General features: G+C 47.8%; 1 protein-coding gene across 1 annotated transcript in view; it reads left to right on the top strand.

Annotated features, from left to right (window-relative positions):
- The window catches only part of cfap43 (cilia and flagella associated protein 43), a 261004-nt gene that overhangs the window by 17899 nt on the left and 230018 nt on the right, over nt 1–13087 (top strand). Inside the window, exons 2-3 of the mRNA XM_085996108.1 lie at nt 8228–8481; nt 11099–11195. Of these exons, the coding sequence (XP_085852234.1) occupies nt 8228–8481; nt 11099–11195 (351 nt within the window). The remainder of the gene's footprint in view (nt 1–8227; nt 8482–11098; nt 11196–13087) is intronic.

Genomic DNA, 13087 nt, shown 5'->3' with positions numbered 1-13087 from the left:
AGCTTTCGGAGCACTGCTCCTTCGTCAGGTGAAGTGGAGAGGTGCATAAAGACACAGCTTATATAGTCAGAGAATAATGCCAGATGATTACAGGTAATCTTTCTAACTGCCATTTATCACACCTCGGCAGAGAGATAATCACAGCAATCAAAGGTGTGAATGGTGTCCAAACAGGTTAGTCAGGAAAACATTACATCAAAGAACAATGAGATGGGGTCACAAGGGGTGAAATGTTGCAGATGCTGGGGTCTGTATGAAAAACAAAAAACAGACAAAAAAACATTTTTTTTGCTGGAAATCACAGCAGGTCCGGCCGCATCTGTGTAGAGAGAACAAGCCAACGACGACTCGAGTCTGGATGACCCTACGTCAGGTGGGGTTACATGTAGCGTGACATGAACCCAAGATCCCAGTTGAGGCCGTCCTCATAAGTGCGGAACTTGGCTATCAGTTTCTGCTCGATGATTTTGCGTTGTCGTGTGGCCATCCCCACGCCTCCACTACTCTCCTTCAAACAGCCGCCTAACCTCAAACAGACCATCGTTCGCAGCAAATTACCCAGCTTTCAGGAGAACAGCGACCGCGACACCACACAACCCTGCCACGGCAACCTCTGCAAGACATGCCAGATCATCAACACAGATACCATCATCACACGTGAGGACACCACCCACCAGGTACATGGTACATACTCATGTGACTCGGCCAACGTTGTCTACCTCATACGTTGCAGGAAAGGATGCCCCGGAGCATGGTACATCGGCGAGACCATGCAGACACTGCGACAACGGATGAACGGACGCCGCGCAACAATCGCCAGGCAGGAGTGTTCCCTCCCAGTCGGGGAACACTTCAGCAGTCAAGGACATTCAGCCTCCAATCTTCGGGTAAGCATTCTCCAAGGCGGCCTTCGAGACACACGACAACGCAAAATCGTTGAGCAGAAACTGATAGCCAAGTTCCGCACTCATGAGGACGGCCTCAACCGGGATCTTGGGTTCATGTCACGCTACATGTAACCCCACCTGACGTAGGGTCATCCAGACTCGAGTCGTCGTTGGCTTGTTCTCTCTACACAGATGCGGCCGGACCTGCTGTGATTTCCAGCAAAAAAATAAATGTTTTTTTTGTCTGTTTTTTGTTTTTCATACAGACCCCAGCATCTGCAACATTTGACCCCTTGTGACCCCACCTCATTGTTCTTTGATGTAATGTTTTCCTGACTAACCTGTTTGGACACCATTCACACCTTTGATTGCTGTGATTATCTCTCTGCCGAGGTGTGATAAATGGCAGTTAGAAAGATTACCTGTAATCATCTGGCATTATTCTCTGACTATATAAGCTGTGTCTTTATGCATCTCTCCACTTCACCTGACGAAGGAGCAGCGCTCCGAAAGCTTGTGATTTCAAATAAAACTGTTGGAATATAACCTGGTGTTGTGTGACTTCTGACTTTTAGTTGTCAGCCGTGTGGGTTCAAGTCCCACTCCAGAGACTTGAGTTCAAAATCGATGCTGTCACTCCAGTGCAGTACTGAGGGAGCGCTGCACTATCGGAGGGGCAGTACTGAGGGAGCGCCGCACTGTCGGAGGGGCAGTACTGAGGGAGCGCCGCACTGTCGGAGGGGCAGTACTGAGGGAGCGCCACACTGTCGGAGGGGCAGTACTGAGGGAGCACTGCTCATTCGGAGGGGCAGTACTGAGGGAGCTCTGCACTGTCGGAAGGGCAGTACTGAGGGAGTGCCGCACTGTCGGAGGGGCAGTACTGAGGGAGTGCCGCACTGTCGGAGGGGCAGTACTGAGGGAGCGCCGCACTGTCGGAGGGGCAGTACTGAGGGAGCACTGCTCATTCGGAGGGGCAGTACTGAGGGAGCTCTGCACTGTCGGAAGGGCAGTACTGAGGGAGCTCTGCACTGTCAGAAGGGCAGTACTGAGGGAGTGCTGCACTGTCAGAGGTGCCGTCTTTCAGATGAGATGTTAAACCGAGGCCCCGTCCGCCCTCTCCGGTGGACGTAAAAGATCCCATGGCACTATTTTGAAGAGCAGGGGAGTTCTCCCCGGTGTCCTGGGCAATATTTATCCTTCAACCAACGTCACTAAACAGATTATCTTGGCATCATCACATTTCTATTTGTGGGACCTTGCTGTGCGCAAATTGGCTGCCACTTTTCCTACATTACAACAGTGACTGCAGTTGATGAAGTACTTCATGGGCTGTAAAGCGCTTTGGGACGTCCTGAGTTGGTGAAGGGAGCTATCGAAATGCAAGTCTTCCCTTCTCCTTGGGCATTGGTTGGTGCAGTCGGAGAGACACTGGGTTTCCATCTCTTGGGCTTGGCTTCAAATCCATCTTAGACCAGAATGAAGGTCACACCTGAGATGAATTTGGGCACTCAACCCTGTTCCTGGTGGGAACAAAGCACAGCACAGAACTGCTCCAAATTCAGCCCTGATTGGCAAGCTCACTCAGGGCCACAGAATGGCTGGTGTGTGAAGTGGAAAGATGTCCCCTGGTGTAGGACAGGCAGTCCTTGGGCAGTGCTGAAGGATTTGCTATGTAGCTAATGCTGCCAAACCTGATGTCCTTACCTGGAGCCTGGTGCAGAAAGGGTTTAATTTCCCAGCTCATCTTCACAAGCACAAAGTTCACTTAAAAAGAAAGCTTTCATTTCCCCTTCCACTGAGTACCTGATCACAGCCAAGTAGCTGTTACCCTGGGCTACGAGCATGCTAAAGAAGGTAACCTGTTGAGCATGGGTATGAATTGACGGGTATTCTACCGTATTCCTTGGAAACCCTTGATTAAATGAGTTTGTTATATGTGGTCTGTGGAACAGTGGTTTTGCTGGGCTGAATGGCCCTCACTGGTTCTGCTCACCTCACAGCAACATGCACCTTTTAACACCGAACATCTAAATAAATAGTCAATAATCAGGCCACCGAGCGCCGGTGAGAAATGGGTAGCGGCACTGGCTGAAAGTGGGATCAGAGAAAGAGTTTTTGAAGAGGCTCCTGAAGGAGGGGAGAGAGCGGTGGTGAGGTGGAAGGGCTTTATTTAGAAGAGCGCTCCAGAGTGTAGCACTGAAACAACTGGAGGCTCTGCAGCCAACCGTAGATTGGGGAGAGGCAGGCTGAAAAGGAGCTCGGAGGGCACCAACAGCAACAGATTGAAGGCGAAGAGTTAGGGAGGAGCGAGGACATGGGGTGAGGGGAATTCGGAGATGAGGAAAATACTTCCGTTATGTGGAGAGACTGGAGAAGCTGGGATTGTTCTCCTTGGAGCAGAGAAGGTTAAGGAGAGATTTAATAGAAGTGTTCAAAATCATAATGGTTTTGATAGAATAAATAAGGATCAAACTGTTTCCAGTGGCAGGAGGGTCGGTAACCAGAGGACACAGATTTAAGGTGATTGGCAAAAGAACCAGAGGGGAGAGGAGGAGAATTGTTTTACAGCGAGTTGTGGTGATCTGGAATGTGCTGCCTGAAAGCGTGGTGGAAACAGATTCAATAGTAACTTTCGAAAAGGATTTGGATAAATACTTGAAAAGGAAAAATGTGCAGGGCTGTGGGGAAAGAGTGGGGGAGTGGGACTAATTGGAGAGCTTGTTCAAAGAGCCAGCACTGCAGGCATACACAGCACCTCGCACTCCTAGCCATGTGGCCTGAAGGAGAATATAGAAGGGCGCGTAATGGAAAAGTTAAAGCTGTGTACACAAGGACGATGGGCCGAATGGCCTTCTGTGCTGTATTATTCTATGAAAAGGACTTTGTGTAGGCAACTAGGGATCCAAGAAAGTTTGTTGAGCACATGGGTAATTGTGCAGGACTTGGAGCAGGATAGGATTGTGGCAAGCTTACAGCAGCACTGGAGGAAGTCTGGGAGCAGTTCCTCACGGCTGGACACCTCACGGCTGTGCAGCCGGACAGATCAAGAGATGTGCACCGAATATGTTAGGATTTCAGACAATAACAGATAAAGATATCTGTTAAAATCCAGCACCTTTAGCTATATCTCCGGGATGAATAACACTTCATTTTCAATACAGTTCATTTCTATTTTTATTCTGAACCTTTTTTAGGCAGGGTCCTTGTGTACACAGCTTTAACTTTTCCATTACGCTCCCTTCTTTATTCTCCTTCAGGCCACATGGCTAGGAGTGCGAGGTGCTGTGTATGCCTGCAGTGCTAAATGAGGATCCCTGGGAGGGACACTCCGTCTGGCTTTCTGTTCCCCCCCCTCTACTTCCAGCAAAACCCGACCTTCACCCAGTGTCTCCCTACATCTGAACTCTCACGATCCCACACCCACAATATTAAGATTTCTGTTCTTACCGCAGAAGCTGACTGATGCGCTGTGTGTTTCCAGCTTTTTCTGTTTCGTGCCACGTGCTAGTAAGAGTACAGAGAACAGGATAGTTAGGCTAAATACGTGGCTTGAGCAGTGGTGTAAGAGGGAGGGTTTTAAATTTTTGAGGCATTGGAACCAGTTTTGTGGTAGGTGTGACCTATACAAAAGGGACGGTCTACACCTGTGCAGAGATGGAACTGATGTTCTCGGGGTAATTTTTGATAAAGCAGTTCGGGAGCATTTAAACTAGTATGGCAGGGGGCTAGAAACCTATGTAGTGAAATAGAGGAAAGTGAAAGGCAGACAGAAATAAATGGTAAAAGGGTGAGGAACAAAAAACGAAGGGCCAAACTAATTCATAAAAATTGTGAGCATAAAAAAAGCCTGAGGGTTTTATACCTTAATGCGAGAAGCATCAGGAACAAGGTAGATGAATTAGCTGTGGAAATAGAGGTTAATAATTATGATCTAATTGGGATTACGGAAACATGGTTGCAGGGTGAGCAGGGCTGGGAGCTTAACATACAGGGGTATTCAGTATTTAGGAAGGATCGACAAAAAAGAAAGGGAGGAGGGGTAGCATTGCTAGTAAAAGAGGGGATAAATGCAATTGAAAGGAAGGATATTAACTCAGTTAATACAGAATCTATATGGGTGGAGCTAAGAAATAGCGAGGGGCGAAAAACATTAATAGGAGTGGTATATAGGCCTCCAAATAGTAAAATAGAGGTTAGGGAGGGCATCACGAGGGAAATTAGAGAAGCGTGCAATAAGAGCACAGCTGTCATCATAGGTGACTTTAACTTACATATAGATTGGACTAGCCTAATCAGTAAAAATAATGAGGAGGAGGAATTCCTTGAGTGTTTGAGGGATGGTTATCTGGATCAATATGTCGAGGAACCAACTCGGGAACAGGCTATATTGGACTGGGTACTGTGCAATGAGAAGGGACTAATCAGTAATCTTGTTGTACGGGGACCCTTGGGTCAGAGCGATCATAACATGATCGATTTCTCACTCGAAATGGAGAGTGAAGAAATTGACTCAGAGACTAAGGTCCTGAATTTAAACAAGGGGAATTATGATGCCATGAGACGGGAACTGAGTAGGTCTGATTGGACAACGTTCCTGGGAGGACTGGAGGTAGATAAACAATGGCAAACATTTAAAGATAGAATGACAAAATTGCAAAAATTGTTTATACCAATCTGGCATAAAAGGAAATCTAAAAAGGTGACTCAACCGTGGATAACAGGGGAAATTAGAGACAGCATAAAATCCAAAGATAGGGCGTATAAAATAGCCAAAAAAAGCGCCAGAGCGGAAGATTGGGAACAGTTTAAGATAGAGCAAAGGAGGGCAAAGGGCATAATCAAGAGGGGCAAAATAGCTTACGAAAACAAGCTGGCGGAAAATATAAAAACTAACTCCAAAAGCTTTTATAAGTATATCAAAAGGAAAAGACTGGTGAAAACCAAAGTTGGTCCATTGCAGTCAGATACGGGGGAATATATAATGGGAAATAAGGAAATGGCAGATCAACTAAATGCATACTTTGGGTCAGTCTTTACGAAGGAAGACACAAAAAACCTCCCTGGGATATCGGGAAAAATAGGGACATTGGCAAAGGAGGAACTGACGCAAATCAATATCTCTAAGGATATGGTGTTAAGGAAGCTAAAGGGATTGAAGGTGGACAAATCCCCAGGGCCTGATAACATGCATCCTAGGGTACTGAAGGAGGTGGCCCTAGAGATAGCGGATGCACTAAGGATGATTTTTCAGAATTCATTAGACTCGGGAACAGTGCCGATGGATTGGAGGGTAGCTAACGTTACCCCACTATTCAAAAAGGGGGGTAGGGAAAAAGCAGGTAATTACAGACCTGTAAGCCTTACATCAGTTGTGGGCAAAATGCTGGAGTCCATCATTAAGGATGAAATAGCGGAGCACTTAGCAAATGGGGACAGGATAGGACAGAGTCAACATGGATTTACAAAGGGTAAATCGTGCTTGACTAATCTATTGGAATTTTTTGAGGGAGTAACTGGTAGAATAGATGGGGGAGAGCCAGTAGATGTGGTGTACCTGGACTTCCAAAAGGCCTTCGATAAGGTCCCACATAAAAGATTAGCATGGAAAATTGAGGCTCATGGGATAAAGGGGAAAGTTTTGGCGTGGATAGGGAACTGGCTGTCAGATAGAAAACAGAGAGTTGGAATAAACGGCTCATTTTCTGAATGGCAGGCAGTAACAAGTGGGGTACCACAGGGATCTGTCCTGGGCCCCCAGCTGTTCACAATTTACATTAATGACCTGGATCAGGGAGTCGGATGCAGCATTTCCAAATTTGCAGACGACACTAAACTAGGAGGGGGGGTGGGCTCAGAGGAAGAGACCAGGAAGCTCCAGAGCGATTTGGACAGACTGGGCGATTGGGCGGATAAATGGCAGATGCACTATAATGTGGACAAGTGCGAAGTTATCCACCTTGGGTGCAGGAACGGGAGGGCAAATTATTATTTAAATGGCAATAGATTGGGAGAGGGGGAAGTACAGAGAGACCTGGGTGTTCTTGTACACCAGTCACTGAAGGCGAGCATGCAGGTGCAACAGGCGGTCAAGAAGGCAAACGGTATGCTGGCCTTCATAGCAAAAGGGTTAGAATACAGGAACAGGGATACCTTGCTGCAGCTGTACAGGGCACTGGTGAGACCACACCTCGAGTACTGTGTACAGTTTTGGTCGCCTCATCTGAGGAAGGATGTTCTTGCCATGGAGGGGGTGCAGCGGCGATTCACCAGGCTGATACCAGGAATGGCGGGAATGACCTATGAGGAGAGACTATGTAGTTTAGGGATGTACACACTGGAGTTTAGAAGATTGAGAGGGGACCTCATAGAAGTGTATAAAATTCTGACAGGTCTAGACAGACTGGATGCAGAAGGAATGTTTCCCTTGGCGGGTGAGAACAGAACTAGAGGACATAATTTAAGGATAAGGGCTAAACCATTTAGGACAGAGATGAGGGGGAATTTCTTCACTCAGAGAGTGGTGAACCTGTGGAACTCATTGCCACAGAGGGCAGTGTATGCCAGCTCATTAAATATATTTAAGAGGGAATTAGATATATTTCTACGGGCAAAAGGGGTTAAGGGTTACGGAGAGAAGGCGGGGACGGGATACTGAATTAAAGGATCAGCCATGATCTCATTAAATGGCGGAGCAGGCACGAAGGGCCGAATGGCCTACTCCTGCTCCTATCTTCTATGTATCTATGTATCTATGTGTAAACCTGTGTCCCTCCATGAAGCTGCCGTGGATACGCCTGTTCACAGTGCCAGCACGGAGAGGAACAATGTAAACTGGCTGATCATTCAGGTTCAATTTAAAAATTCTCATCCTAGTATTCAAATCCCTCCATGCCATCGCCCCTCCCTAGCTCTGTAATCTCCTCCAACCCCACAACCCCCCGAGATCTCTGCGCTCCTCCAATTCTGGCCTCTTGGACATCCCCGATTTTAATCGCTCCACCATTGGCGCCGTGCCTTCAGCTGCCAAGGCCCTAAACTCTGGAATTCCCTCCCTAAACCTCCTCGCGTCTCCACATCTCTCACCTCCTTTAAGGCACTCCTTAAAACCTACCTCTTTAAGCAACCTTTTGGCCACCTGCCCTAATATCTCTTTATGTGGCTCGGTGTCAAGTTTTGTTTGATAACGCTCCTGTGAAGCGCCTTGGGACATTTTACTACATTAAAGATGCTATATAAATACAAGTTGTTGTTGGTTAGCGTGAAGGGCGTGTTAAGGACCAGGGACTATTTAACGGGACTGGGCAGCGTCTCTGATCACTTTTACTGTTCATCTTCTTCAGGTGGGTTAAAGGTTACACGACGCAGGATGTGCTTTTTGTCAACAACAACACAATATGCTATCCCTGTGGGAACTACGTGATCTTCATGGACATAGACACACGGAAGGAGACGGTGCTGCAGTGCGAGAGTGGCAGTATCGGGGCTTTCACAACCAACAGTGCCAGAGAAATCCTGGCTTTTGCTGAGCTGCGGTTAAAGCCATCCATCTACCTGTACACCTTCCCCGAGCTGAGCAAGACTGCTGTCCTCATGGGTACGTGCTTTATTGTTGATAGACACAGTCTTACGTGTACAGCGAGAACTACTGTTGATAAATTCACATGCCCTTAACATCACACTTACGGTGATGACATGCAAGTTCACCGGAGAATTCAACACATGTTACACTTCTCGAACTCGGAAGGATTCTCAAGGCTCATCAAATTCTCAGCTCTCTCTCCCTCCAGTACCCACTCTACTATATCTGTTATTTTTCAATCCTGTTATGTTTCACCATTACCTCGTTCTCCTTTCATGTCGCTTCATCAATAACAATCAAAGGCATTAAATACTCTGGGGGAAAAATTCGGTTGATTAGCGCCCTAAGCGGGCGCTAACGGGGCGCAAAGCAACTAGTGACTGGGCGCAGCACCGCCAACGCCTCCCGCGAAATTCAGCCCCGGCCGTGATCTTCGGTAGCGCCCCTGACTTACCGGCAGACACTATGTCCAACAGGGTCAGGGGAGCCTACCTGCAGCCGGGGCGGCGAAAGTTAAAGGGGCGGTGCCGGGCAGCCATTTTTGTGGCTGGCCGCCTGCCAGCACCTGCCCCCGTTGGTGTCCCCGGCCTTCTGAGCAGCCCCCCCCCCGCCGCGGGGTGCCAGCTGCGCTCCGTGAGCCCGGCACTTCTCGTGTGTGCCGGGCTCTTTTGCCGGCACTCCGATCCCTGGTGGCCCAGCTGGGCCCCAGGTCGCGCTGCGCTAGGCACCTCCCCTTTAATAAGGGGAGGAAGGCCTGCAGTACCGCGGCGCGACGTGCCGCAGCTCGTGGCGCTGCGACACGTAGCGCCATGATATTCATTCGCAGCGCCCCAAGAGGGAGGCGGGGCACTTCCAGTAGCACCCCGCCTCCCTCTTGGGGCGCTACCAGTGAATTTCGGGCGCGGGGGCACTAATTTATTCGGGGCGCGACCCACTTTTTCCCCCTCTGTATCTAACCCGTGCTGTACCTGCCCTGGGAGTGTTTGTTGCTGCTGTATGGTGTCCAATGTTGTTACATTCTTATTGTTGAACATTCTTCAAAGTGATGAACATAAATGTCACAAAAAGAACATAACATAAGAAATAGGAGCAGGAGTAGGCCATTTGGCCCTCGAGCCTGCTCCGCCATTCAATGAGATCATGGCTGATCTTCTACCTCATCTCCACTTTCCTGCACTATCCCCATATCCCTTGATTCCCTTAATATTCAAAAATCCATCGCTCTCTGTCTTGAATATACTCAACGACTGAGCCTCCACAGCCCTCTGGGGTAGAGAATTCCAAAGATTCACCACCCTCTGAGTGAAGAAATTTCTCCTCATCTCAGTCCTAAATGGCCGACCCCTTATCCTGAGACTGTGACCCCTGGTTCTAGACTCCCCAGCCAGGGGAAACATCCTCCCTGCATCTACCCTGTCAAACCCTGTAAGAATTTTGTATGTTTCAATGAGATCACCTCTCATTCTTCTAAACTCTAGAGAATATAGGCCTAGTCTACTCAGTCTCTCCTCATAGGACAATCCCCCCATCCCAGGAACCAGTCTGGTGAACCTTCGTTGCACTCCCTCTATGACAAGTATATCCTTCCTTAGGTAAGGAGACCAAAACTGTACACAATACTCCAGGTGTGGTCTCACCAGGGCCCTATATAATTGTAGTAAGATGTCTTTACTCTTATACTCAAATCCTCTTGTAATAAAGGCCAACATACCATTTGCTTTCCTAATTGCTTGCTGTATCTGCATCTTAACTTTCAGTGATTCGTGTACAAGAACACCCAGGTCCCTCTGAACACAAACATTTCCCAATCTCTCACCATTTAAAAAATACTCTGCTTTTCTATTTTTCCTACCAAAGTGGATAACTTCACATTTCTCCACCTTATATTATATTCCATTTGCCATGTTCTTGCCCACTCACTTAGCCTGTCTATATCCCCTTGAAACCTCCTTGCATCCTCCTCACAACTTACATTCCCACCCAGCTTTGTATCATCAGTAAACTTGGATATATTACATTTGATCCCCTCACAGAATCACAGAATCACAGAAACCCCACAGTGCAGATAGAGGCCATTTCGGCCCATCGAGCCTGCACCGACACATATCCCACCCTATCCCCGTAACCCCACGTATTTAATCCCCCTAACACTAAGGGTCAATTTATCATAGCCAATCAACCTAACCCGCACATCTTTGGACTGTGGGAGGAAACCGGAGCACCTGGAGGAAACCCACGCAAACACGGGGAGAATGTGCAAACTCCACACAGTCACCCGAGGCCGGATTCGAACCCGGGTCCCTGGCGCTGTGAGGCAACAGTGCTAACCACTATGCCACCGTGCTGCCCCTCATCCAAATCATTGATGTAGATTGTGAATAGCTGAGGTCCAAGCACTGATCCTTGCGGTACCCCACTAGTTACAGCCTGCCAACCCGAAAATGACCCGTTTATTCCTACTCTGTTTTCTGTTGATTAACCAATCCTCAATCCGTGCTACTATATTACCCCCAATCCCATGAGCCCTAATTTTGTTGTTTAACCTCTTGTGTGGCACCTTATCGAATGCCTTCTGAAAAAGGAAGCAAAAACAAGAGGATTTCCCAATGTCACTTGTTGCTCTGTTTTTCAGAAGGGGCAGAGTTGGAGTACATGCTGCTGGAGTTCAGCTCCTCGGGCCCCTACTTGGCCAGCTTCTCCTCCATCCCGGAGTTCAGTCTCACCATCTGGTAACTTTCCTTTTATGGATACTGAATTTCACTCAGTCGGTGTGAGAATGTGGAACTCGCTACCACAGGGAGTGGTTGAGGCTAACAGCACAGATGCATTTAAGGGGAAGCTGGATAAACACATGAGTAAAAGGAATAGGATATGCTGATAGGAATGGGAGGAGACTCGTGTGGAGCACAATTGCTGGCATAGAGCTGTCGGTGCGAATGTTTCTGTGCTGTACTTTCTATGTAATCACACTTGGTGTTCCACAGCACCTGCCTCAGGAGGTGACATGGTTAATGTTACATTTATGTAGAAGGCAGATCTTGAGCGTTGCCTCACAGCCCAGGTTTTTGCAGTGTGCGTTGCACACGTTTCCCCTATGGGACCTGGTTTGCATCCAGGATACACTGGCGTGATGAAACTCTCCCCTGCCCGAAGGGTGGTGGAGGTCTGGAACTCACTGCCTGAAAGGGTGGTCGAGGTAGAAACCCTCACCACATTGAAATAGAAATGGATAATCTGCAGCACAAACTGGCATTAAAGAAATCTCACTTGTAATTGGCACGAAGATAGCTCGCCATGAAAATGGAAATGTCACACTGCTACTGGGTGATAGTGAGGAAGAAAGCTGCAGACTGCAGGAAGATATCAATGAACTGGTCAGATGGGCAGAAAAGTGGCAAATGGAATTCAATCCAGAGAAGTGTGAGGTAATGCATTTGTAAGAAGTCACACAACACCAGGTTATAGTCCAACAGTTTTATTTGAAATCACAAGCTTTCGGAGCGCTGCTCCTTCGTCAGGTGAAGTGGAGAGATGCATATAGACACAGCTTATATAGTCAGAGAATAATGCCAGATGTTTACAGGTAATCTTTCTAACTGCCATTTACCACACCTCGACAGAGAGATAATCACAGCAATCAAAGGTGTGAATGGTGTCCAAACAGGTTAGTCAGGAAAACATTACATCAAAGAACAATGAGGTGGGGTCACAAGGGGTCAAATGTTGCAGATGCTGGGGTCTGTATGAAAAACAAAAAACAGACAAAAAAACGTCTTTTTTTATGCTGGAAATCACAGTAGGTCCGGCCGCATCTGTGTAGAGAGAACAAGCCAACGACGACTCGAGTCTGGGTGACCCTACGTCAGGTGGGGTTACATGCAGCGTGACATGAACCCAAGATCGCGGTTGAGGCCGTCCTCATGCACATAATGCATTTGGGGAGGGCTAACAAGGCAAGGGAATACACTATAAATGGTAGAACACTGAGAAGTGCAGAGGATCAGAGGGACCTTGGAGTGCATGTCCACAGATCCCTGAAGGTAGATAAAGCGATTAAGGCGGCATACGGGATACTTGCCTTTATTAGCCGAGGCAAGAATATAAGAGCAGGGTGGTTATGCTTGAACTGAATAAAATACTAGTTAGGTCGCAGCTAGAATACTGTGTACAGTTCTGGTCACCACATTACAGGAAGGATGTGATTGCACTAGAGAGGGTACAGAGGAGATTCACGAGGATGTTGCCTGGGCTGGGGAATTTTAGCTATGAGGAAAGATTGGATCGGCTGGGGTTGTTTTCTTTGGGGCAGTGGAGACTGAGGGGAGACTTGATTGAGGTGTATAAAATTATGAGGGGCCCAGATAGAGTGGATAAGAAGGACCTATTTCCCTCAGCAGAAGGGTCAATAACCAGGGGGCAGAGATTTAAAGTAATTGGTCGGAGGTTTAGAGGGGAGTTGAGGAGAAATTGTTTCACCCAGAGGGTGGTGGGGGTCTGGAACTCACTGCCCGATAGGCTGGTAGAGGCAGAAACCCTCATCACATTTAATAAGTACTTGGATATGCACTTGAAGTACCGTAACCTACAGGGCTACGGACCAAGAGCTGGAAAGTGGGATTAG

Source organism: Somniosus microcephalus, chromosome 8 (assembly GCF_052327205.1).
Source record: "Somniosus microcephalus isolate GS21.2 chromosome 8, FLI_Smic_1.0, whole genome shotgun sequence".
Lineage (NCBI taxonomy): Eukaryota > Metazoa > Chordata > Chondrichthyes > Squaliformes > Somniosidae > Somniosus > Somniosus microcephalus.
The sequence above is the reverse complement of the archived record's forward strand: the minus strand, read 5'-3'. Positions and strand labels throughout refer to the sequence as shown.